Here is a 24,956-nt window from a genome sequence, read left to right on the forward strand (position 1 = left end):
AACGTACGAGAGATAAATGAGGATCTCCAAAACGTCGCGACGTCCTCGGCGTCGTGGAAACGGCGCAACGTGACGCGATGGATTTAATTAACGTCGGATTATCGATTTCCCGTTCGCACGTAAAGAAAACTCGGCGACGCACTACGCCACGCCGAATACGTTGTCGTCTGGGAGATAACGATTACGTAATGTGGTTACGCCATGGTGGGCGGTCGCGTAATCCCGGGCGTTATTACATCCCGTCCTCCGTTCGCATGCAAAACGTTCGCGCTCGTTTATCGGACGACCGTAGCGCTAAAATGACACGATTAGCATTTCCGTCGCGTACGTTTCGCCTCCTGGCTTCGCAGATACGCGCGTGTTTATGACACATTGTCGTAAAATATGAAAACTGGATCTACGAGAAATAATACAAAATATTTCAATGGAAACTACATTAACTGCGTTCAGCACAGAAAACAGTTTTACAATTGTTGTAAAATTCTTTAAAGGCTTTAATTGTTCCATTTTTAGATAAACTTGTGATAATTTATCTAATGGATAAATTAAAGAGTAAGAGCAAGACAGAGTAAAAGAGTAAGAAAGTGAGCTGAGGTTTATCAAAAGGTGGACGCAGCTTAATATGATTTATTTATACATGTAGATCCAGTGAAAAATTAAGTGCAAAACCAATCATGTCAAAGAAGTTTATAATAGTTATAAAACTGCTGAACACAGTCAAGAATTAATTTGAAGTATAGATGTATGAAGAGAGCAGGGAAGTCTTGCTTTTAAATTATGGCAAGGAAAAACAATTAAATTATGAAAATCGTTTTTACAACCAAAAGTTAACTCGTTGGCTAATGCATATTTCAAGAAAGTTCACTGAAGATCCTCAAAGACTTTAATAGTAATTAATCGACTTTCGCAAGATTTGAATAAAAAGTAAATATTCAACAAGGATGAGTGAGAGTAAAAGAACTATGGTAAACATCATGCATAAATTATGTTTAATTTCTTTTTACATAATTTACAAGACGATCAAACGTTTCGATTCGAAGTCATATCATCAGCATTTCATTAATGTGAATGATGAATCTACAAAAGATAAATATCAGAATTGCATATTCTGTGGACTCATCGTTCACATTAATGAAATGTTTGAATTTTAGATATAATATTGCTGATAATAGCTTGAATTGAGTCGGAACGTCCAATTGTCTTGTAAATAACATAAGAAATTAAGTACAATTTATGATGGTTAAATTATAGCACACGAATTACCACGCAGTTCTTTTACTTTCACTCGCCCTTGCTGAATATTTACTTTTTATTTAATATAAGTGTTTTAATAAATTTTGTGTCAAAAGAAATTTTGCCCTCTTCTTAACTGAAATTCTACATTAATTCTTTTTTAATTCATTATAATACATCTCTTTTCTTTTAATGCAAATTTAAAATGCGCTGAAATGCAGGTCATATATACGTTGATCGGTTTGAACAAGATCACGAAATTATTCGATCCATCATCAGAATTAATGCAATGTATGTCCTGTTTGATCGATCGTAACAATTAAAATGTTAGTAAAAAAATTAAGATAATAAATTACACTTTGTGACATCATAAAATACTAAAATTGGATTTGCAATAAATAAAAAAAAATTTAATGTACAAACTACATTTTCCTCAAGAGTTAATTTCAAGCTCATTAATCTTCTCTTATTTTTAATATATCTCGTCTCTTTTAATGCAGAACCAAAATATATCAAAAACGCAAACCATTTGTTGGTCAGTTTGGGTTAAAAATCGCGGAATTATTCCATTATAAGAAAGAAAATGCCAATGTCAAAAAATAAACCAACATCAATATTGGATTACACACGAATTGGTGTCGGCTCACATTGGCATTTCCTTTCTACAGCAATGTATTTATAGTTCCATTTATTTGGAGAGCCTTATTTTTGTATTTCTAATTTATTTTATTGTCTATTATAAGAATTGTTTGATCGGAATTTGATCACGATAATTCGAATATTAGAACATTATAGCAAAAAAAAAATCAGATAATGATATCGCTTGTAATCATTACATGAAGAAGATATTGAAACATGTACAATTCAGGTCTTTTATATTGTATTAAAAAGAGCATAAGAAAAGACTAATACTTAAAATTATTTTATTATAAGAAAAAATATAGTTTGCTACAGTTATTTTTTTATTCACTACAATGGAAAAAAAGGTCTAATGCATTAATTAAAATTCTAGTTGAAAATGAACAAATCAGAATTTTTTCGTCGAATTTATTATAATTCTAGTTGAGATGATTCTAATTGAATTGAAAATTTTAATTGCTTTGACCAAAATCTTTTGATTTGCTAATTTTCAACCGGAGATTTTTTTCACGAGATCAAGTTTATGTCTAGGATCTTTTATCCTATGAAACTGAAAGGAGATTGTATTACCGGCAGTGAATGTGGAATCAGAATTATTTATAAAACGAACATCTCTTTCAATTCTGTGAAGTTTAACACTACGAAATAAATACTATATTAGCGAGATTTTTAAACTGATGACATTTAACTTATTAATTTTATAATTCGTCCTCACGTTATATAATCAATACGAAATACTCTTACAAATTAACTTTACGTAGCTCAGTAAATAAAATATCGAATTAATCCTTCGTTCTTGGAATCTTTGTTTTGTAGGACGATCAGAAGCGCATACATTGAAAAAAATACTTAATATAATATGGCCTAACTAATACAAAATTAAATTAAATATGTTGAGAAAAGCTACGAGCCAAAAATATAGACTAATGAAAGGTAATAAAAAGTAGCACTATATGAAAGTTATAACAAACGACATTTCGATTCCGAGTCATTCTCAATGTTAAACATATAATACTGATAAATTATAAACATAGTACTAATTATAAACGTAATACTAATCATCATAAACTGAGAAAAATGTTTGGTTGAAAATGGACAAAAACCAGAAGATTCCGATTAAAATGTTAAATTAAATTAATCAGAATCTTCTGGTTTTTGTCCATTTTCAACCAAACATTTTTTCGGTGTCCAAACAGGAAATTTTCAGACAGAAATTTCTGAAGTCTCTCTACATTTACTCCAATTCAGATAAAAAAATCACGACGCGATTCAAAATTCTGGACGAATCGTTTGACGACTGAACGAGCCTTCCGCCAAGGAGAAAAGTCAACGTATCTGGTCGCCCGCAATCGATCCTTCGCACCTTTTTTCCGTCCAGAAATAATAAAACGGATACGTCCTACGGCACGCACTTGCCTCGCGCACACACAATTTTCCGAAACGACACAATGCGGTACGGCAAGAAAACGGATGCGATTCGATATGTGATCCGCTCTCACCCGAATCGGGGTAACGATTGCCTGAAACAAGTGCGTCTACATCATTAGACGCGCGTCAGAAGGAGCCTCCTGCCTCGCCACACCTCTGTTGGCGCAACAACGACGAAGACGACACGTCGGCGACACCATCGGTGTTTACATGCACGTGTGCTGTTAACGCGCACACGCGTCCCGGTCGCCCCGGTCGCTGATCGATCCAGTCGTCGGGAAATCCGCGTCGCGCGATATCCAGGACGCACCGCGACGCCCATGGGATACGCACGACTGCAACCGCGAAATATCCCGCAAACACTTGGCACACGTTCAATGTCAAAATACCGTGTTCAGCAGATGCTGCTGGATTGATTGTGGCACCTTTCCCGCGAGTGCGACGCAATGCGATTCTGAGATTGTTATACACACACCCCGAATAGATTTCCGATAAACTATAGAAAACCAAGAGCCAAACTCCCTCTGCTCCGATCTTGCAGTCGACGGTATCAAAAAAAGCGAAATGCTTCCCAAGAGTAAATGGGTGCAGAGTCAGAATTCAAAATCCGCAATAATATATGAAAAAAGAAGATGGGTCTCCTTGAAGTTTGGACTTGGAATAGTATAATAACTTTTGTAATGCTTTTTGTTGTTTTTACGCAAGGCTCACGCTTGTTGCCGATGCAGCACTAGTTCCAAGGGGTGGCCCAGAATGCGTCAATCACATTCACGTGCTACACCGTGAAAACGCATGCGCCCATCGTCGGCAACAAGTTGGTGTCAGCACCGACCGTACTCCGGAACGTCTGCTTCACGGAGGAAGCGTGGAGAAGCGTGTGGTGGCGTGACGATTATACATATAAACGGCATCGATAGGCCAAGGACAAACCGACGACGCCATCAGTGGGGTGGTTTCCTCCCCCTACAATCACTTAAAAGAGCACATTCGGCGAATACCACTACTATCACCAGTCTCACCAATGAAGCTTCGTTTTGTATTAAAGAATAGAATCTTTAGCGCACAGATAAAATTAAAGGTTTCCAGGTAGAAACCTGGAATTGATTTTATCAAGGAATTCTTGTAAATTATTAAGTTATCTCGAGTTATCAGGAAACTTGACAGCCGTCGAACTAAGGACTTTAGCAATCAAACATTATTCGTTCAATATAAGGCTTTTGCTCACTCATCACTATTACTTTAGATTGTGACGTCAGAAGCGAGAAAATACACGATAAAAATTCTGACAAAATATATTAATATGAAAATAAAATGAATTGCAGTGTTTCAATAAAACAACACCGCAATTGATAAAACCAATTTGTAAAGTACACCGAAAACTCCTTTTATTTTGTTAAGTATTAAATAATCATATGTGTTTACAGAAATAAATACTGGTTATGAATAATTCAGTTTCATAATATCTAGAAATGAATTATGCATAATCAGAAATAAAATAAGCTGGCAAACTATTAGGTGTTGGAATTAATTCGTAGCGTTTTACAAGTGATGGGAAGTACTTTCATTAATGTATTTTTTAATGCTCATGTGAAATAAATAACATTCTTTCATTAAAAACGCTACGAATTAATTCCAACACCTAATATTAAACAGAAATAAGTATGTGTAATTTAATTTCATAAGTATGTGCAATTTAATTTTCCAAAAAAAAAATAAAAATAAAAATAAAAATATAGTTTTCAATATATTTTATTCTATTAAATTTATTCTGTTAATTGCAAATATTGTTTTATTGAAAAATATTTCTATTCAAATATAATTTGCCAGAATTATTATTGTACTTTTTTTGCTTCTGATGTCATGACCTGAGATAGTAGTAGAGTAAACAGAAGCTCTAAAGCGAAATTCGTTTCAACAATAATTTGATTTAGTATCTACGTAGGACGTATTAATTCTAATTAATTGATAAATTAATTTACTCACCATCGGAATCCGGTGATCCGGTCTCCTGCAGCTCGATGTGTTCCCGCGTTCTCCGTCTGCTACTGCCACGTATAACAGGATCCAGACGAAGACCGATATTGTCGACATTATCGATGTCTCTGAGATCGATGGGGCTGCCGATGATGAAGGGCCCGGTGGGTTCCTGCTGTGCACCGTCGTTCGCCCGGTTAGCCGCAGGTGACGCGTTGTCGTTGTTATTACTGCTGTCGTTGTGCAGGGATGTGTCATCCATATGCGGTATGGAAGAGAGATCCGGCGGGGTGAACGGTCGCAACGGCTCAGGACTGGGAACCCGGGGGTTCCCCCTGGCTGGTTGCATTGACTGTGCCGGCGCCTGCAATGAAATCGACACGATCGATTTACTCGTGACCTTTCACCTCGCCAACGCGAGAATACATAATGTATAGCTATAGTCAATGCGAGAGTTGATTCGTATACTGATTTCGGTACGCTGAGAAAAAGATAAGATGTAAATTAAGAATGAAGACAAGGTCGTAAGTTCCAAGAAATTTGGTATTATAATAAATGGCAAAAGTTCTGGAACAGCTAATATCTAAAAAAATATTGATTTATCTAAAAAATATTTGAAACAAAAGTAATAGGAGTTCCAAAAAGTTATCAGGTGATGATATTAAATTGACCTTGGAATGACTTGAGGAAATGCTTTCAAGGTCAATATAAAAATCTTAAACGAAATTATTCCCCATTTTTCATAGTATATCTTTATGGTAGCTGACGTTGAGACGTTTCCAGAACACTGGTTACAAACCTTTTCTTCATAAGAAAACTCTTTCCAAGTTATGGCATTTGAAAGTTACAGTACCGCCGGCATTAGCATTAAATTTCTTGGAACCTGTGACACCTATATGATCTTGCCTTTTTTTTTAAATTTACATCTTATGCTGTCAACTTTTACTGATATCAAAGATTTTCACTAATTTGTTGTACAAACCGAGATAATCCTTTGTTAGAACGTTTTTGAGACGTCTTATGTCCAGAATTTGAGTCGTATTGTCTGGGCATTATCAAAATTTAGATTATGTCGATTTAGCGTCAAAATTATCCCATTTTACGGTATAGTAGTATTTTATTAATCGAACATTTGACTGAAATTATTCAGTCCAAAGCTTTTCATGTAACTATATAATTTAGATCTGATTATTATCAGATTGTTTTCAATGTAGTAAAGAAGAAATGACGCGAATGGTAAGAAAAGAATTGACATGGAATTCATGTCAAAGATTTTGTAATTTCCTTTAGTTTCTTAACCGATTAATCATCGATATTAATATATATATATTCTAATATCCTTTGCATATTTCTCGAAGTATTTGCAAACTCGTTGCAATGCAATCCGAGGCTTAGATCACACCTGATTAAAGACACAATGAGGGCTTTATAATGACGCAGATCGCGTATCGTGCGTATAATAAACCTACAGCACAGGCGACAATAGCACGTATTTAAAATATCTGATGACCCTGAATGGAATTGTATCAATCTCTCATGGCGTAATACGTCACTCGGTTCATTCACTCGCGACTGTTTCATCTTACGCGTCATGTAAGACGTACGTCATTGTATTTCCTTCCTAGAAACGAAACTTCGTCTTGACAAGGTAAAACTGATTGAGCCTTCGTGACCTGATTTATTCGTTTCCCTGAATTAACCGGAATTGGCGAGGCTGAGAGCGAAATGTTGAGTCACATAGTGGACAAAAAGTCTATAAATATTCTAGAAATCAGAATTGTCAGAGTTATTCATGTCAAAAGACAAAGCTTCGACAACTGTGATAGAACATTTTCGAGCGAGAGCTAACTTCTTGTTAGCATCTTCTATTTTTGAATAATGAACTTTTCAGATGATTATTTTCTCATTTCCGACATATCTTCTTCGTTTGACAAAACGGATTCAGAATAAAAAATAAAATAAAATTAGAAAGCTGTCCTTTATATGACACTGTTCACTGTTCACTATTTATATACCATATGTTCACTTGAATTTTAAAAAACTCAAAAAAATATTATAAAATTATATAAGATTATAAAAAAAATATTAGAAAAATATTATACAGAGTCTCAAAATATTCAATTGCAAAATAAGAATCGAATTTGAATCAACATCACTGTTTACGCTATTTTTGCTTAAAACGTGCGATAGGTTGAATATAGATAGATTTATCATAGAAATATACTTGGTACGAATGGCATGACACCAATGACTCATACTCAACGTAAACTTGACGATAATACATTGCGCATTCATTGACCATATGATGCAGATAATTTATATGAAGGTATACAAATATTATAATATTTAATTTCTGTAGTACTGCAATTGTTGGCTGTAAGTTCCAACGAAACGCAATGAGATATCTTTGACGTTAAATGAGTAATGAGTGTTTAATTAATTCTTTGGTATCATACTGTTTGTCATGCATATAATATATTGAATATTAAGAAATATTATACAAAAGTAAATTATATAACTTTTTTTCAATCAAAACACTAAACAGTAAGGCATATAATAGTATAAGAAAACTGTACACGGAAAGAATGATTTTACGAAAGTATTTTACTAAAAAATTGGCTAGATATACATCTAACAATAATTTTATTGAATTAAAATATAGGATACTTAATTTGTTGATAGAATATTAAAATCTTTTGTAGCATCGTGCTCGACTTTTCTATATAAATATTTTAATATTTTCTAGTTAAATTTTTAAATATCGTTCTTTCCGTACAAATTCATTTATTAATAAAAAAGTTATAGCACATAAAATAAAAAAAAAACAATATTGTACCCACAGTGGCAACGAAGGATTAAAAATGATCCTGTCAATGATTTCGTATCCTTTAAATTTTTTGAAGTGAAATCTCACTTTAAGAGTGAAAATTGAAAAAGAAGAACTCAATTTTCACTCTTTAAAAGTGATATTTTACTCTTCAAAGTGACAATTCATTCTAAAAATTTTAGAGAGTAAGAAAAGTGATATATTGCCTCCAAAAGCATGAATTTGTTTTTCGAATAAGGCGTGTTTAGATCAAATGAATGATCGCGAACAAACACAAACAATTCGTTTTGCTATTATTTATATAATTATACCATTCTCGTTGAAGCAAATTGTTTCTTCGCGCTCATTTGATTTAAATCCAAATTAATTACACACATACGTTTCGAATATAATTTTTTTTTCATAGCAATGATGAAGAAATCTTCGGATATGGAAGGTGAGATGTTACGTAAGGTTCATTCCGCTGCAACAAAGGTATATCTCATATGCGTTTTTACGCGCATTGGAATTGAAAAATGACACCGGAGGTCATGTATTGCGTGTGCCACGCACGTGCGTTTCTTCCTCCCGACTATGAATTGTTCATTGCATCAAATATCAAATGAATGCTGAGGACAGACAAATATGCGTAAAGAATAAAAATGAAAAAGGACGAAAAATCAAAGCTTGCAAAGACTACGTTCAGCAGAAAAAACTGATCAGTGCGCGCTCAGTGATTCTTTAATATAATTCATTTTTGACTTTAGTTCTTTGCTGATCTAAGTATAAGAATCGATCATATTAAAACACATAAAGTAAAAGAAAGTCAGATATGTCATTGTACCCACAGTGGCACCGAAAGATGAAAAAAATAACCTGTTAACGATTCCGTACTCTTTAAATTCTTTGGAGTAAAATCTCACTTTAAAGAGTAAAAAACAAGAGCCAGTCTTAAAAAAGAGGAAAGTCCAAAGAATCGCTGAGCGCTGACTAATCCATTTTCTTTGTTGAAAATAGCCAGAGATAGAAATAAGATTCTCTGTCAGCCACTCACTTCACGGAACTGCGATAATTTGTTTGACACGCGTGAAAAGCACAATATGATAACGAGAGTGTTACCTAAATTCCTCTTGAATAACTGAGTGTACATAAAAAATGTACATTGACAGTGAAACGTTCGGATAAATATGTGTTTTTCGAGCTCGTTTGCATACTCCCTAAATTCTTCAAAATAAAATTTCACTCTAAAGAGTGAAAATTGAGCCAGTTTTGAAAAGGAGTGGCTCAATTTTCAATCTTTAAGAGTGACGTTTTACTTTTCAAAGTGAGTTTCATTCCAAAAGTGTTAAAGAATATAAACAAAAAAAAAGTGTGTTTCGCCGCGCGCGTTTTCAAGGTTCGTGTAAGTGTGCCTTGTGCTTATCGCTTTATGTTGGCTGCACTTTGCGAATTACGTAAATCTTTAACAGTTCCACGTGTGAGCGATTACCTGTTAGCAAGTACAATGAATCACTCGCTACTACGAGACAGATTATAGATTATTCTAATCACACAATGATACTCACTACTATTAAACGTGTCAACCGAGGCCTATTTTTGAATCTCGTTTTGAGCTTCGATCGATTCCACGTCTCGTCGTACTTATTATTGCCCCGCCTTATCGTTGATCAACTCGGCCAATAATTCATCGCCTAGGAAATTTGCCAGAATTTGCTAGAAACTAAGCAAGGCGCGCAATGTCTGTCTTATTAAACCGCACACTTTGGCAGCAACACTTGCATATATATTAAGATGTGTATACAAATGTAAATTTTTAGTTAATTATCACTCGAATCACTTCTTTATCATAATATCGTGAAAGTGATAGATAAAAAAAGTATGAAAAATGGATTTCCGACAACTCGTAATCAATCGTTTTATCTTTTATTTTGTAGAAGCTCGTAGATATGGAAGATTTTTGTTCGAATAAACGTATCAATACAATGTATGTGGATCAATGAAGATTGTCGTCTCCAATAATAAAAACACGAAAGTAGTCAGACCTTTCTACATCAACAGAAAGATTGCTAAAATCTTATAAAAGCTCTTTCTTTATTCTTTTGAAAAAGCATTATATAAAGTTGTTGCCGAAAACTTTGAAAACATTGGTATTTCTCACTTAAAACACTTTTCCTATGTGTCATATCAATGATATTTTCTAAATTCTCTCTCTTTTTTGAAGTTTTAAAGAACAATAGTTGAAGGAAGAAAAATGTTGTATGATTGCACTCTTCTTTGGACTTCAGTTTTATCTGCAGTAGGAATGCAACTCTCGGAAAGAAGTCAACTATAATCTATTAAAGTCCATTAAAGTCTATTAAAGTTCATTTAAATCCAAACGTCTATAACTGCAGCACATAATTGTAATAAATATTCAATAAAAAAATATTTTTTTGCGCGCGGAGAATTATAGTATAGTAAGTTATAGCTAAATAAAAAAGATACGCACTTCTATCACAATTTAAAAAAAGGCACATTTGTTATCACTTAATTAAAAAACAAGCCACTGTTTGCATACACTTGTCGACGCTGCGAGTAAAACTGCACTCACAAACCATCGCATCGAAGTTTATCGCGAATTTATGAATATATAAAAGAGTTGTCATTATTTAAATTAATAATTACGTTGTAAACGACGAACGTTTTTATCATGCAAGTAATATCGGGGTAACAACGATAGCTAGGAGCAGTTTTTTTCCCGAGGAACGTCTAGAAGTCACTGTAGAAATCGAACGTGATACGCAAGGCACTGCCAATAGGAGTGAGTAAACGATCGATAAGGCAAGACACGAAGTTTCGACCTGATAAGATCAAGATTTCTATGGCGCTTGCCTGGCCGTCCGTTCGTGTGGTTTTACCAAGACTGTCACGACGATTCCCGCGGTCGTCTTCGACAAGGCAGGCCTTCGATTAGGAAGGTCATCCTTCACTGATTGCATCTTGTAGCAACTAGGTGGAAGAAGAAAAAAATCTCTTATAATGTATAATTTAAAAAAAAAAATAAAATTAATTACTCTGCTTCGTGCCACAAAAAAAATATCGTTCTCTTGCATCGGAAGTAACGCAATTAAAAAAATTAAATTTTTCAGACAAGAGGGAAAACTATTTTTTAAACTTAATAGAAAATTATTGTCTAATAATTATAATATCTATAAGAATAATATCGATAAAGAGAACATAGTTTTAAAAACAAACGTCATTTTTATCATTTTTGTTTCATAACTTTTGAATTATAACGATTTTAACATCTTATAAAATTATGATAAATCCGGAATAATTCATCAAAGTGATATAACTCGAAATATTTTCAGTTTATATTTATTTAATCGGTATAATTACATTTAAAATAAAATAATTTCTTCTTCAAACTTCGATCACCACTCCAAATGTTCTTTGTAGAAGACTTTCCTTTTTATTTACACACAATTCAAAATGTATCACTCTTAACAGGTGTTACAATCTCTTTGAGTGTCACAAGTGATGGACAGACTGTAAATTAGTTTATTCTTGATGATTGATAGATAATCTTTACTTAGCTCATAATAATAACTAAAAAGTTAATATTTTTTATTAAGTGTCACTTTTGAAATAAAAAACCAATATATCTTCTTCAAACACAAAAGTTAAAATAATAAATTTTTTATTTCTACTCGTGTACTTTAATTGCTACTTAAGAAAAGTTTTCAATTTTTTTATTATCACCTAAAAAAAGTTTAATTTTGAAATTTAATTCTCTGCTTGTATTATTGAGTTTTTCAAAGGAAAGGATATATGTTTTTATTTGCTTAAAGGAAAAAGTGCGAAAAATCCTGAAATAATCTGTAGAACAAAACAGAATGTTCATCAACGTTGTATGTTACGAATAACGAATTTCAAAGAAGATTAATTTCTAAGTCATCGATTTCCGGAGTCAGACCACGAAGTTCTTAATTATTTCTATTATGTGATTGAACGCGACTTTTTAGTAACACTCGTCTGATAGAAGCATCGATCGCGTGAGCCTTAGCTTATCGCAATGTGATAAGCTTGTAATTTCATTGATTGCCGAATCATACAATTTTATTAATCTTTTGTATCCTTCCTATTCATAATTCTGTAATAAATTAAACAAATACTTAAGATAGTATTTCGTAAATAAATCTTACACACCATTGCTTCATGCATATCACTAATACAACCTCAATTTATTATCTCATTAAACCTCAAGTAACCAAATTTTTGCAAATTACATAATTCTAAAATCAAAAATTATTATTTACGTCTACTTATTCTTGTCGCATCCTTCGTTATTCACAATTTTTTAACAACATAAAACAAAGTTATTACATCTTTCGAGTTATTACATCTCGTAAATAAATCTTACATACCATCTTTATGTATCATACCTAAATATAGTCTCGATTTATTATCTCATTAAACTTCAAATGATCATTCTCTTTCATGACATAATTCTAAAATGGAAAATTATAGTCTACTTATATATTTTTGCCGCGCGTGCGCATTATTAAAATATAATATAACAATAGCACAGAGGGAAAATTAGATACACGTGCTGCTTCCCAAGGACCCGCGACAATTCCCAGAGAGACGCGACTTCATCAATAACGCAAACACGATGCGGTGAGGAAAAGCGCGATGATGGAGTGCAAAATGGTCGATATTATCGACGATGCTTCTCCGCAACAAGGCCATCATAGATCGCGAGGATCGTCAGCAGTAAAGAGACATTGAATAATTGAATTTTATCGAGTTGATAATGAGGTAGCGAAGCGCGGTCCGTGCGTCATTTCAACTCGTTCTCAGATGTATTATAAAGAAATGCCCTTTCCTGAGGAGCAAGTTATCACTAAAATCATTGTCCTTTCCCTTTCGAAAAGAGCGTCACGCTCCGCGACGAAATGTCGGAAATGTCGACTCCCTGGAGTGATGACTTTTCATACATCGTCTTCGTCGATACGCAAAACAGGGCGACAGCGCAGACGTAATTATCTTCATCGCGAGCTATGGCAAATTATCGCGATCACAAATTACCACTCCCGTGCTTCCGGTACGACGCTAATAAACGTCGATGTAATTATAGCGTGACACGATAAACGTAATAGTTAGGTTGCCACATGTTTTTTTTTCTTTCAACATAATGCAACGATTCAACGAGGGATATCCTCGTCGCATATTATTGAACGTTTTTGTTTATGCCTGTACAATTTGTCGCGTAAATCGTATTGTATATGAGAAAAAAGTGTTTGGTATACTGGAGGAAAAAAGAATTAATTCTAGTTGAAAATGAACAAATCAGAATTTTCCGGTTGAATCTAGTATAATTCTGTTGAGATAATTAGAATTCTAATTGGTATAATGATCAGAATCTTCATTCCTTTTCAATCAGAAATTTTTCTCGGTATATTTGTAATTAGGATAATTGCGTGATAAAATAATTATGAAGCTTTATAATAATTATGAAGTGCAATTGTCTATTTAAATAATTATATGTAAATAACGATAAAAGTTTCCATTAAGTCATTTTCAGTATCAAAGTAACAAATTAAAAAAAAACGTTTGTTATAAATCTGTCATGTATCATTACTTAAATTACAAATTTTATAAATTTCATAAGAATCAATTCATTTTTATGTAATTTTATGTGTTAGTAGAAATGAACCGCAGCAATCATAATCTATTTCTCTCATGTCGTCATTTGAGAATAAATTTATCATCTATTGATAGTTCAACATTCTCCATTAAAAAAAATTGAGTTTGACATTTTAATGTCTCCTAATTTCTATAAATTATGTCAAATTTAAAAAATCGTTCTCAATTTATAAAATTATCTTAAAAGTTACACTTTAAAGAATAAAAAAAAATCTTTAGTTTACTAAATCTTTAATTTACTAATTATATCAATCAACAATAGGAAAGCTTTTTAGAGTTTAAATTAAAAATTCCTACTTATAATTATTAATATTATAACAGTAATAACATAAACCTGGATCAACTCCTAACTATTAATAATTATTTTACTATGCAATTAGTTAAAAATACTCACACTAAAAAAATTTACTAAATCTTAATACATATTTCTTTGAATAGTACATTAACTCTAAACATTTACTTCCAGTAAATAAATATTTTCTTAAAATAAAAAAATGATAGTTAAATTAAATTAGTGGTTCTCATATCAAATAAACATATGTTTACATTTAATAAACTTTCATTTAGAACTATACAAAAAAATATTTTTTTAATTTAATATTTTTTTTCAGTGTGTATTTTGTGTGTAATATTTTTTTTTAATCAAATATTTTTCTTTCACATACAGTATGTAGCTCCAATTACTGATAATCCACATGGAATTCAAATATTCTATTTATAAACGAATTCTTCGACTATACAGAATCGAACGGAATCTCTCAAACAGGATGATGACACGAAGGCGTGGCTGTCAATTTTAACGTGTACGAGCATTGATTACGGGAAGTGCCGGGCACATGTATATGTTTGCGAATGATAATGACGCGAATCCATAGATAACCAGCACGTAACGCCACACCCTTCCTTAAAATGAGGCCGCACGACCTTTGCCATTATCAGAGGGACTGGTAGAGCGAAATTAGTCCAGAGTAAAGAGTCACTCCTTCAGGACAAGTATGATCGTTACTCAGATATGAACGATCTCGTGAATTTACGACCACTCTAGTAGTAATTTTTATTATTACAAAAGAACAATAAACTTTAAGTATCACTCTCATTACGGTACATCTGAGTTTCTTTATATGCTATAACATTTTTATTAACAAAGATACATACGTTTGCCACACGCAATGTGGAAGACGTTTGCTTATTACCGTTATATTCTTTAACGGTAATAAGCAAAGTGTTCCTGGTGTTTCGATTTAAAAAATTTGATTATACGTTTATTTTTTATGTGATATATTTTACAATACCTATAATGTGATTTTCTCGTAAATTCCTGACAAAAATATAGAGTGGCGCCGAAAAGGTAATATCTTGCATCACAATAATATATTCAATTTTTTCGGTTTATATACATGCATGCAGATAATTATGAAAGAAATCTGACCGAAGAAAATAAACGCTAAGAAAATAAATACATAGCTTGAGTGAAAGATCAGAAATTCTGAATGCAGATCTGAAAATAAAATTGTTGGACCATCAAAATAATTATGTTGGAAATAAAAAAATTATGAGCAAAATGCTGCGAAAAATTTTACAACCAGTTTGAATTTCCAAGAAAATTATTTTCAAGATCCAACAAAAGTTTCAGATCTACATCCAACAAAATGTGTGATCGTCCAGCAAAATCGACTTCCGTTGAAACGAATTCTCTTTTCACAGCAAAGACTGTACAATTCGCTTCTCGGCAGCAGTGCCAGACGAGGATGGAGAAAAACGGAGACGAGCACATGAGGTGGGAAGCACAGATTTTGTTTGGAACTCAATTAAAGCGGGTTTATGCACGCGATGACAAACGACAGTCGAAACACTTACGAAACTTGCGCCGTCGACGATTATGTAAGCCACCACCGCAGCCGTCGTGCAACACGTCTTTACTACCACCGCGCGTTATTCCCGAGCCGGTCCGCGCGAATCTAAATCCAACGGCTTCGAGGCTCGCGTGATACCAACTTGCGGCACGTCGTTCGTCACGGGCGAAATTCGTGCGTGCACGCCGGGCGACTTTTCAACATTCCACGTTAGCGTTTCGCCAGGGTGGAGGCTTTTATCGTACATTTGGGTCAAGTATCCGCGGCGCCGCGCCGGCCGCACCCCGTAAAACCACACAAAGTTCGCACAATCGTCTTTCTGTCTCGTTCGTTTATAACTTTCATCGTTTACATCTCTGCTAATGAAAAGCAATTGTTGACATCGCCCAAAGAACACACAAAAAGTCAAATGACTTTATTTTGATTCTTAAGATCAATAAACGGTCCGACTTTGCAACAAAAAATCATTGTTTTGACTTTCATGACGTCAAAATAGAGTAATTTTGACTTTCTCATGACATGGTGTGTTCCTTGAGCAGGATACGTTCGGCTCGACGATTAGCAGCTGTGTTATTCTTGGAAGAATGTGCGGAAGAATTGCGTTCAGTGTGATATAAATTGAAGAAGAACGATATATTCAGTGATATATCATTTACGTGAGATTAAAAGGTCTAGTTCCACCCTAACGTAAAATTAATTTTAATCTTGATTTAATTTATTGATTTGTTTACTTTTTTCTCTAATTCTTAGAATTAGAAGATAAAAAGTAAATTGAACTAAGATTAAAGTTAATCTTATATTGATAAAATCGAGCCCAAAGTTATTAAATAAACATCGATTGATTACCAGAAGCGATTAAGTTCTACAGTCAATTTCTGATAAATATTATTTTTTAAAACTGTCTTTTAATTTATTATTTGTGAGATATAGAATCTTTACTTTAATTTATAGAAGTGAAATGCTTTATACTCACATCAAGATTGTATTAATTTTCTTCAAAATTTATTTGCAAAATTTATTACGTTAAGTTTCGATGGAAAAGCAATGCGTTGAGCATTTTCTGATTAACGCAGTCAGGAGCTATTCAGTTATTCGATCGTATACGAAAATAATAAAGTAATTATATGTATAATACAATCAGAACACTCTACGAATTTCACTTACTTATATCTGTAAATTTATTTCGAAATCGCGTGCTCGTGATTCCAGACCTTCACAGACCTTTTTTCGCGAGAAATTGACTTTTTTAGACTCATATTCTCCCGTTTTTTAACGACAAGTGTATTTGGTTAAGTTAACTTTAATCACATTTATCGAGAGCCCTGCAGTAAAGCGTACTTCTGAAGTTGACACTCGCAAAACACATTTCAATTGCCAACTTAAACAAATTGGGATTACTCAGAGTTGAACACGTGAGGCAGGTTGCCGAGCGATATGCCGCGTCGTCGTGAATAAAACTGGATTTAATTCTATAAACATTGAATAGTTCATCCGCAGGAAATCGAATTTAAAGCACCGTAAGACAGTGCCGGATGGCACTTGTTACTCGCGACATATGTTCGATCGAGAAAATAATTGAGGATAGTTAATTTTAAACTGCATTAGTCAGGGAATACTCAACGTTATTCTCCATTAAAAAATGTAATAATCAATAATAAAATTAAACCATTATATAGATAAATGAAATAACTAAAGAAAGTATAATAAAAGTATTTTTTTAATTAATAACAAAAATATTTTTATTCAAATTTTTTTATGCTTTCCAGGAAAAGTTAATTCGCTCGCATTTATTTCCCTTTGATTGAATCCTTCAATTATTTTTTCTATTTATAAATTTGTCACGAGCGAGAAATAATATACCGAGATCACAATCGTAACATCAGCGTAAATTCGTAGAACATATCATATCGACCGCTCCCATTCTTCATGGAAATAAATCAACAAAAATTGAAACGTAGAGAATGAAAAGCTTGGTTGATGTTTGACTCACGCAATGAAAAGAGGTTCCATCTTTGTCGCACGAGATCTGAATATTAAAAATATCTCTCGCAGACAGGATAACAAAGGGGAAATGCTAATTTATTCAATAGCCTAGCAGTCAGCTAATTGCTACGGGCGTATATATGGGACATTTTAATTAGAATAGAGGGAATTTCTGTTTTCTGAGTCTACTATGTACAGGATTAGATCATTTACGCACAATCAAGATAACATATAATCATTCAGCGAAATCAAGGTATGAGATAGAGGAGACACAGAGCGAAATATACGGTGCTTTCCAGCAAGCGACGCAGTGTGACACAGTGATCATATCATTTTTGTTTAACATCCGCAAACAACAAGGATGTAATGATTTACATTATGTTGCGTTATTGTGTCATCTGTATCATCTCTTGTCTCATAAATCAAAGTGTAGTATATATAAACTAGAGACCCTCTAATAAGAGTCTGGATATGAGAAAGTTACTTTTGATTAATCCACTATGTTTTAACAATTCCAGAAAGAGAGACAGAGAGAGAGAGAGAGAGAGAGAGAGAGAGAGAGAGAGAGAGAGAAATAGATAAAAAAGATAGAAAAGTTTAAAAAAAAATAGAAAATATATGTTTTTCTCTTTTGTAAATATTTGTAAATATTTGTTAAACCTATTACCCTACCATACAAAACTGTACTTCATGTCCAAACTGTCTTAGGGTCTCTAATACAGATAAATTAATTTACCAAATATTTAACGGGCAACGTTAAATATTTGGTAAATTAATAAAGTAAATAAAAGTAAATAAAGTAAATAAAAGCTACGTTGAAACTCTCAAGTTACTTCAGAGAAACCAGTGACACCGGACGATTTCTGAAAGCATTAATTAAGTTTCTAATCTCACGTGACAGTACTACAAATAACAGGAAAACAAGAAAAATCTCGAGATAGCGGAGTTAGAAAGAATGATGGTGTTAATTTCTCTCGTCTAGAACAGATCGATGGAACTTATACGACCATGAACGAAGCGCTCATGATTATCTCGAAACATATAATACCGTCTGATTAATTTTTTGTGGCACCAGTCGAGTATTATCTTGGCTCTAATAAAGAAACAATCCATATAATCCTTTTCGCAGAAATTAATTCCACACATGAAGCAGTGTATGGCATAAGTCGCGTTCCGGATTTAACACACGGCGGCTGTTATTTTATCGATCATTCGGAACATAGTTACCGCTGCAAGGCCGAGGGTTCAGGCTTTCTGAATGGAAGAAACGATGTCGCGAGTCCATCGATAAACACGTCGTTTATATTCGTAAGTTCACTATATCACTGCGGGAAAATATCCGGATGTTGTGTTGAGAAAAAACGCATTGAGAAAAAAAGTGTCTATTTGCAGAGCGATATTTGTGACAATTGTGATTATGACATAATAAAATAAGTATACTTAGGAGCTTCATTTTATATATCTTTTTTTTGTATATAAATATAATGATTATTACTAGCAGTAATAACTGTAAAAATAGAACTCCTAACTATAATTATATTTTACCATACATTTATATTATAATAGCATGATAAAATAAATATATAATTAGGAAACTCCATTATATATATTTTTTGTGTACAGAACTATAAATATAATTGTTGATAGCATTATAGCAGTAATAATTATAAAAAATAGTATATTCTTAATCGTAATTATTTTATCATGCAATTATATTATATCGTATTATATTATAATCAACTATATTATATTATCATATCAAACACTTTTCTCACATTATTTGCACGATATTATTTGCATTGGAACTGTCGTTTGCCTTCATTTAAAAAACATAATAAAATCTAATGACATCCACAGCGAGCAAAGACATTGACTACAACTGAGGCAGCGAATTCGAGATAATAATTGCGAGACATTTGTGAGACATTTACCAATTTTGCCGGAAATTTAACCTCTCGCGTGTCACGCGAATCGGTGTTAGCTTGGATGCTCGATTTCGGCGGAAGATCAGGATCGATACTCATGCCCAAAGTAAAGCATCGCTATCACATCAAATTTAAGAATGTTCATGCTGTGTTGGTGCACAAAGACGCCGCAACGGTGCCGCCCGGCCAGCTCAGGGAAATCGATGTATTATGCAACAAGTAGCCAGTTGCCGCTTGCACTTTGAAAATTTCACAAATGCATCCTGGCGAATGTAAAATCACCGGCAGGACACGTCGCGATAGAGTATCTCTTCTCTTCGGTGTACTCTTATTCGCGTCAATGCTGAATGCATCCGATAAATTTATCACCCGAGGTTTTCACGAGACAATTCAATTGTCATTGCGAAACTAACTGTTAAATGCATGCAGTCACGCAAGGAAACGACGCGTATTTTCGCCGTTTACGAGCAATACTCAAAAAGAATTAGAGATCACCTCTAAAGAACTTTGATCAAACTTCAATTAATTCATTAAGTCATCCATAATGTTTTTAGCAATATGAATTATTAATTCTTGCTACTATTTCAATTACAAAGTATACTGTTAGAAATTATAATGCCAAGCGTTCTGTCGATTGAATTAATCACCGACTAAATTAATCAGAGTTCGATTTAAATCACTCTAATGTCCATTTCTACCAAATAGATTAATTTTAATCTCAGTTTAATTTACTCTTTATTTTTTATAATTTTTAAAACCAAAAAAAAATAAAAAAGTCAAGATAAATATTAATCTACATTGATATAAATAAATTGATATAAATTGATATAAGAATAGCATTGTCGAGAATTATCAAGCGTTTCTGTCAAACTCGGCTAATTATTATGTTCTTTTCTTGTGTATGCATTTCATTCCTGAATTAATGTTAAACGTAAGAATATTTGGAAAATATTACTTTTTATTTTTTCTAATTTTAAAATTAAAAGAAAAACATAAAAAATAAATTTAAATCAATTGGTGCATTCGGAGAGACGCTACTTCTGTCGTTTTATCTTCGTTGTTTAGACGTAAAACAAGGATAGAACGTAAATAGCGCTAATTGTCTCCTCGAACGCACCTAATATTAAAATCAATCTATTAAAGTAATCTAATTGATAGAAATAGACATAAGAATGTCATCATCGAGAATTATCAAATGTTTTTGCTAAACTAATTATTATAAAAGCTAATTATTACGCTCTTTTCACTGCGTGTGCATTTTATTTCCGAATTAATATTAACCAGAGATCGATTGAAATCGTCCTAATGTCCATTTTTATCAATATAGATTAATTTTAATTTTGATTTAATTTATTCTTTATTTTTTATAATTATTTAAATTAGAAAAAGATAAAAGTTTTAAGAGTTTTTGGAAAAATCTTTTCAATTTCTTATTATTAGAATTCTAGGATAATGTGAGTCGACTGAAAATCTTTCACTCAGCTTTCACCTGCCAGTGACGCGCGCGGTAATCAAGAGACAACACCATGTATGTATAGTTGACGCACCTTAATGTTATGAGAAAGGAAGCAAAGAAATGCGTTTCTTACTGCGAAGGATCGTTCTCCGTATCGTGCCAGAATAACGAGATCTATTCTGATGCCTTCAGACACTCACAAGGTGCCTTGGAGCGTGCGGAAAATGTCAAAGATAACAAATAAATATTTAGCAAAGCTAATATTTATTTGTTTGGCGCATCTTCCTCTGCGGCAAAAAAGCAACATGATTCCGTAACGGGACCACATCACAATGCCCGGAAAATAACAGTTATCCGAATAAACCGTAGTCTAAAAGCTTGCGATTTAAGAATTGTACTTAACCGCGTGCCAGATTACACAATAGAAATTGAGAGATTGTAAATTAGAAATATGATTTTAATTTTTAAATAATTTTAATAATTGCAGATTAAAATTAGAATTATTTAACAAATTAAATAATTCTAATTTTAATCCGTGTTTCTCTGATTGCGATTGAGAATTCTAATCTTCAACTCAATTTAATTCTAATGCAATTTCTGATGCAAGCCTTAGGAAATGTACTCGTTGCTTCGCAAAGGGAAAGGAAATCACCTCATTCGCGTCAAGGCCATAACGGCTTTAGATCTATCGCTAATTTAAGGCGACTTCGATCAAACTACGATTAACTTAATCGAGAATTAATTCGACCAGCAAGTTCAATCGACTGCTTATAAAATTTTCATGTATCCATGATCTAATCTTTTTTTTCTACATGTTAGGCAATAAAAAATTGGCAATTCCATCTAGATTGATGAAATAATACAAACATCGTTTGACAAGTAGGCCTATTTTCTATCAATGTAAAGATTTACTAATTTAATCTCGAATTAATTTATTCTTTATCTTCTTCTAATTTTTAAAACTAGAAGATAAAAAAAATAAGTTAACCCAAGATTAAAGTTCGTCATATATATTAGTAAAAATAGACATTAATCATCAATCAAATTGATCGAAGTTCAATAGGAGTTACCTTTTCGACTATCCCTACATGGGCCGCCCTTCGCCCTGCGTTTGACATCTTCCACCTCTCACGTTCTAACCTCAAACCCTGTCGCAGTGTGCGAAAGCAGATAGAGAAAGTGAGAGGGAAGGAGACACAGAGAGAGAGAGAGAGAGAGAGAGAAAGCACACTCACCCGTGCGTGGTCGCGTGTCCGCATTTGCCTATGCCGTCGCACGCGTGCCGCCAGCTTGTCGGCATTTCACCGCTTGTCGAGAGATAAATCCGCGCGTACACCAAGGAAGCGTGGCCCGTCGTCGCCGTCGTCGTCACGCACGCAGCCACGCACGATACTCGTACGCACGCCGCACGCGAGCGCGAACGCGAACGCACGGGCCGCTGCCTCGCGGCCGCATGGGGGGAACACGCGTCCGATTGACGGGTGACAGATGGGAATGAGGATGACGAGGATGACGATGACGGAGATAAAGAGAAAAACAAAAGAACGAACGAGAACGTGCTGATGACAGGAAGATGTTCCTCGTCGTGTCTTTTCTTTTCTTTTTCTCGTTCAAATTTCGCCCGCGGGACGCGATGCGACTCTCCGCAGTCTCCACGATTATCCAAGTCGCGATCCGCGAGCGAACTGTTTCCGGACACGCGAGAGTCGGCGAGAGTCGCGCGAGTTGCGAGCGAGCGCCGCTCACGAGACACGGCCGCGCGCCGCTCGTCGTAGGCGTTGATGACCCGACGTGGACTAGATATACCACGCCATAAAGACGCCTGTAAAGCACCGCGAGGGACGCGTCCATTTATTATTAACTCTTCGTGAATGCCACAGGCGGGAAACGCATCGTCGTCTCCTCGCGCGCTGCGCCGTTGGCCGATGCCGGGGTCCTCTTTGCGTGCGCCAGGTAGCAGCAGCTATCGATCGTCGAACCATCGTGATAGTCATCTAGGAATAATTCAGGCTCTTGTATGTTTATCTTTAATAAAAAAAAAAAAGAATCCTTACGTGTGTAATTTGTTGCTCTATTTCGGATCAGCTCCAGGTTGTAGCCAAGATCGACAAATGATAAGTTCAATGATTTTCTTTAGCGGCAGCGGATGAAAGTTTTTCAAATTCTTGGAAATTTTATACAGCGTATGTCTTATGAAAATTTTGCATAATTTTATAATATAATTTATCATATATACAATTAAATTATATTAATTATATAGTGTAATAAAAATGTAATTTGACTTAAATCGAAATAAAATTCAATTTGTTCCTACGACGGAAACGTGAAACGATATCTCTGACATCCTCGGTTTCTATTTTTAAAATCTGATCACCAGAACTTTTTCCGAAACGTCTTAATTAGCCTTAACGTAAAGAAACTTTGGAATTTCTTAAGAAGAAACCAAAACTATATCAAAGTTCCAGAAATAACTAATTTTATAAGGCTATAAATTAAGAAACTCGAACATTATTATATATATGAAAGTTTTTAGATTGTTCTCTTTTCTTTTATTTCTATTATTATAAAAGTTTCTTTAATATTTTTAAAACAAAATTTAAATAATAGGGCTCTCGAAATTAAAAATAATGATAATAAAGTATTCGGACAATGAGAGCGTTAAAACAGCGCGGAAATTGATGCGCAAATTCATATAAAATTCATATAATTGTTGTAAAATTGTTGGAAAAATTTTGTAATGACATCGATGAAAATTATCCACAACTTGCTGATGATGGTTTGAAGTAAATCGAAACGTCCAAGAAATTTGTATCGACACTCATAGTAGATTAATATATTATATGAATATTATTTGTGCACCAATTTCTGCATTAACGCTTTTATTGCTCGTATACTTTATTATTATTATTTTTAATATTTTTATATCATAATATAATTATTAGGTGTTGGAATTAATTCGTAGCGTTTTTTAATGGAAGAATGTTATTTATTTCACATGAGCATTAAAAAATACATTAATGAAAGTACTTCCCATCACTTGTAAAACGCTACGAATTAATTCCAACACCTAATATTAAGTAGAATTAATATGCATATATAACTTACTTTGCATCAACAATAATTTATTATAACATTGCGATTTCTCCTATTTTCTTTAAATTCCTTCACATTTCATGACATACTAATATCCATTTCCAATATTTATTAATTTTAATTTAAATACACTGAAGTGAATACTAAATATATTTTATATTGATTAATTTTAATTTATTTGATTCAATCTACTTTTTTATTTTTTTTTAAAGTTCTTAGAAAAAAATAAAGAGTAAATTAAACTAAGATTAAAGTTAGTTTTACAGAGAAACATAGTCGATATAAATGTTGTTCTATCTTTCTTGGCATTTAATAAATAAAGATAATAGAACGACATGCAACACTTGTGACGATTGTATCTATCTCCTAAGAACAACGGCCTTGATTTACATTATTGATAGAAAAATGGACATATAATTTATATTAGATTTGTGGACAATTTCGATCAGACTCCAATTTATTAATTTAATCGATTAATGTCCATTTCACTGTAGATTAAATTTTAGCTCAACTCTTCATCTTTTTCTAATTTTAAGAATTAATCAAGTTCTATATGTTGAACCGAGATTAAAATTAAACTACAATATTTAGAAATGAACACAATTTAATCGACAGAACTGCCTAAAACAAATAGTTTCTAATAATATAATGCATTGTCTCCGATCTAATTTTGTTCGTGTATATATTTGCAATAAAAAATTAAAAATCATATAAAATATATTATACAATAAGAATCTAGTGAGCTGAACTGAACGATAAATGCTATTATTATATGCTATTATTATAATAACGATGCTATTATTATTTTATTTTTAACGCTAGGCTATAATACGCACGTATATGCTTCTATTTTTAATACTATTTGTTTGTTATATATT

General features: G+C 33.2%; 1 protein-coding gene across 10 annotated transcripts in view; it reads right to left on the reverse strand.

The window, feature by feature from the left end:
* Window positions 1–22,975, reverse strand: part of ATP8A (ATPase phospholipid transporting 8A1) — a 41,460-nt gene extending 18,485 nt beyond the window's left edge. For 4 of the 10 annotated variants that reach the window (XM_087405294.1, XM_087405291.1, XM_087405295.1 and 1 more), the window contains exons 1-3: window positions 22,221–22,914; window positions 10,978–11,068; window positions 5,284–5,638 (exon numbers count right to left, since the gene is read on the reverse strand). In XM_087405294.1, the coding sequence (XP_087261420.1) occupies window positions 5,284–5,638; window positions 10,978–11,068; window positions 22,221–22,285 (511 nt within the window). In that variant the 5' untranslated portion in view covers window positions 22,286–22,914. The other 6 variants (XM_087405290.1, XM_011056714.2, XM_087405293.1 and 3 more) reach the window with 6 other exon arrangements.
* Between the last annotated feature and the right edge of the window lie 1,981 nt (window positions 22,976–24,956).

This window comes from Acromyrmex echinatior, chromosome 4, assembly GCF_024713525.1.
Source record: "Acromyrmex echinatior isolate Ae372 chromosome 4, ASM2471352v2, whole genome shotgun sequence".
NCBI lineage: Eukaryota > Metazoa > Arthropoda > Insecta > Hymenoptera > Formicidae > Acromyrmex > Acromyrmex echinatior.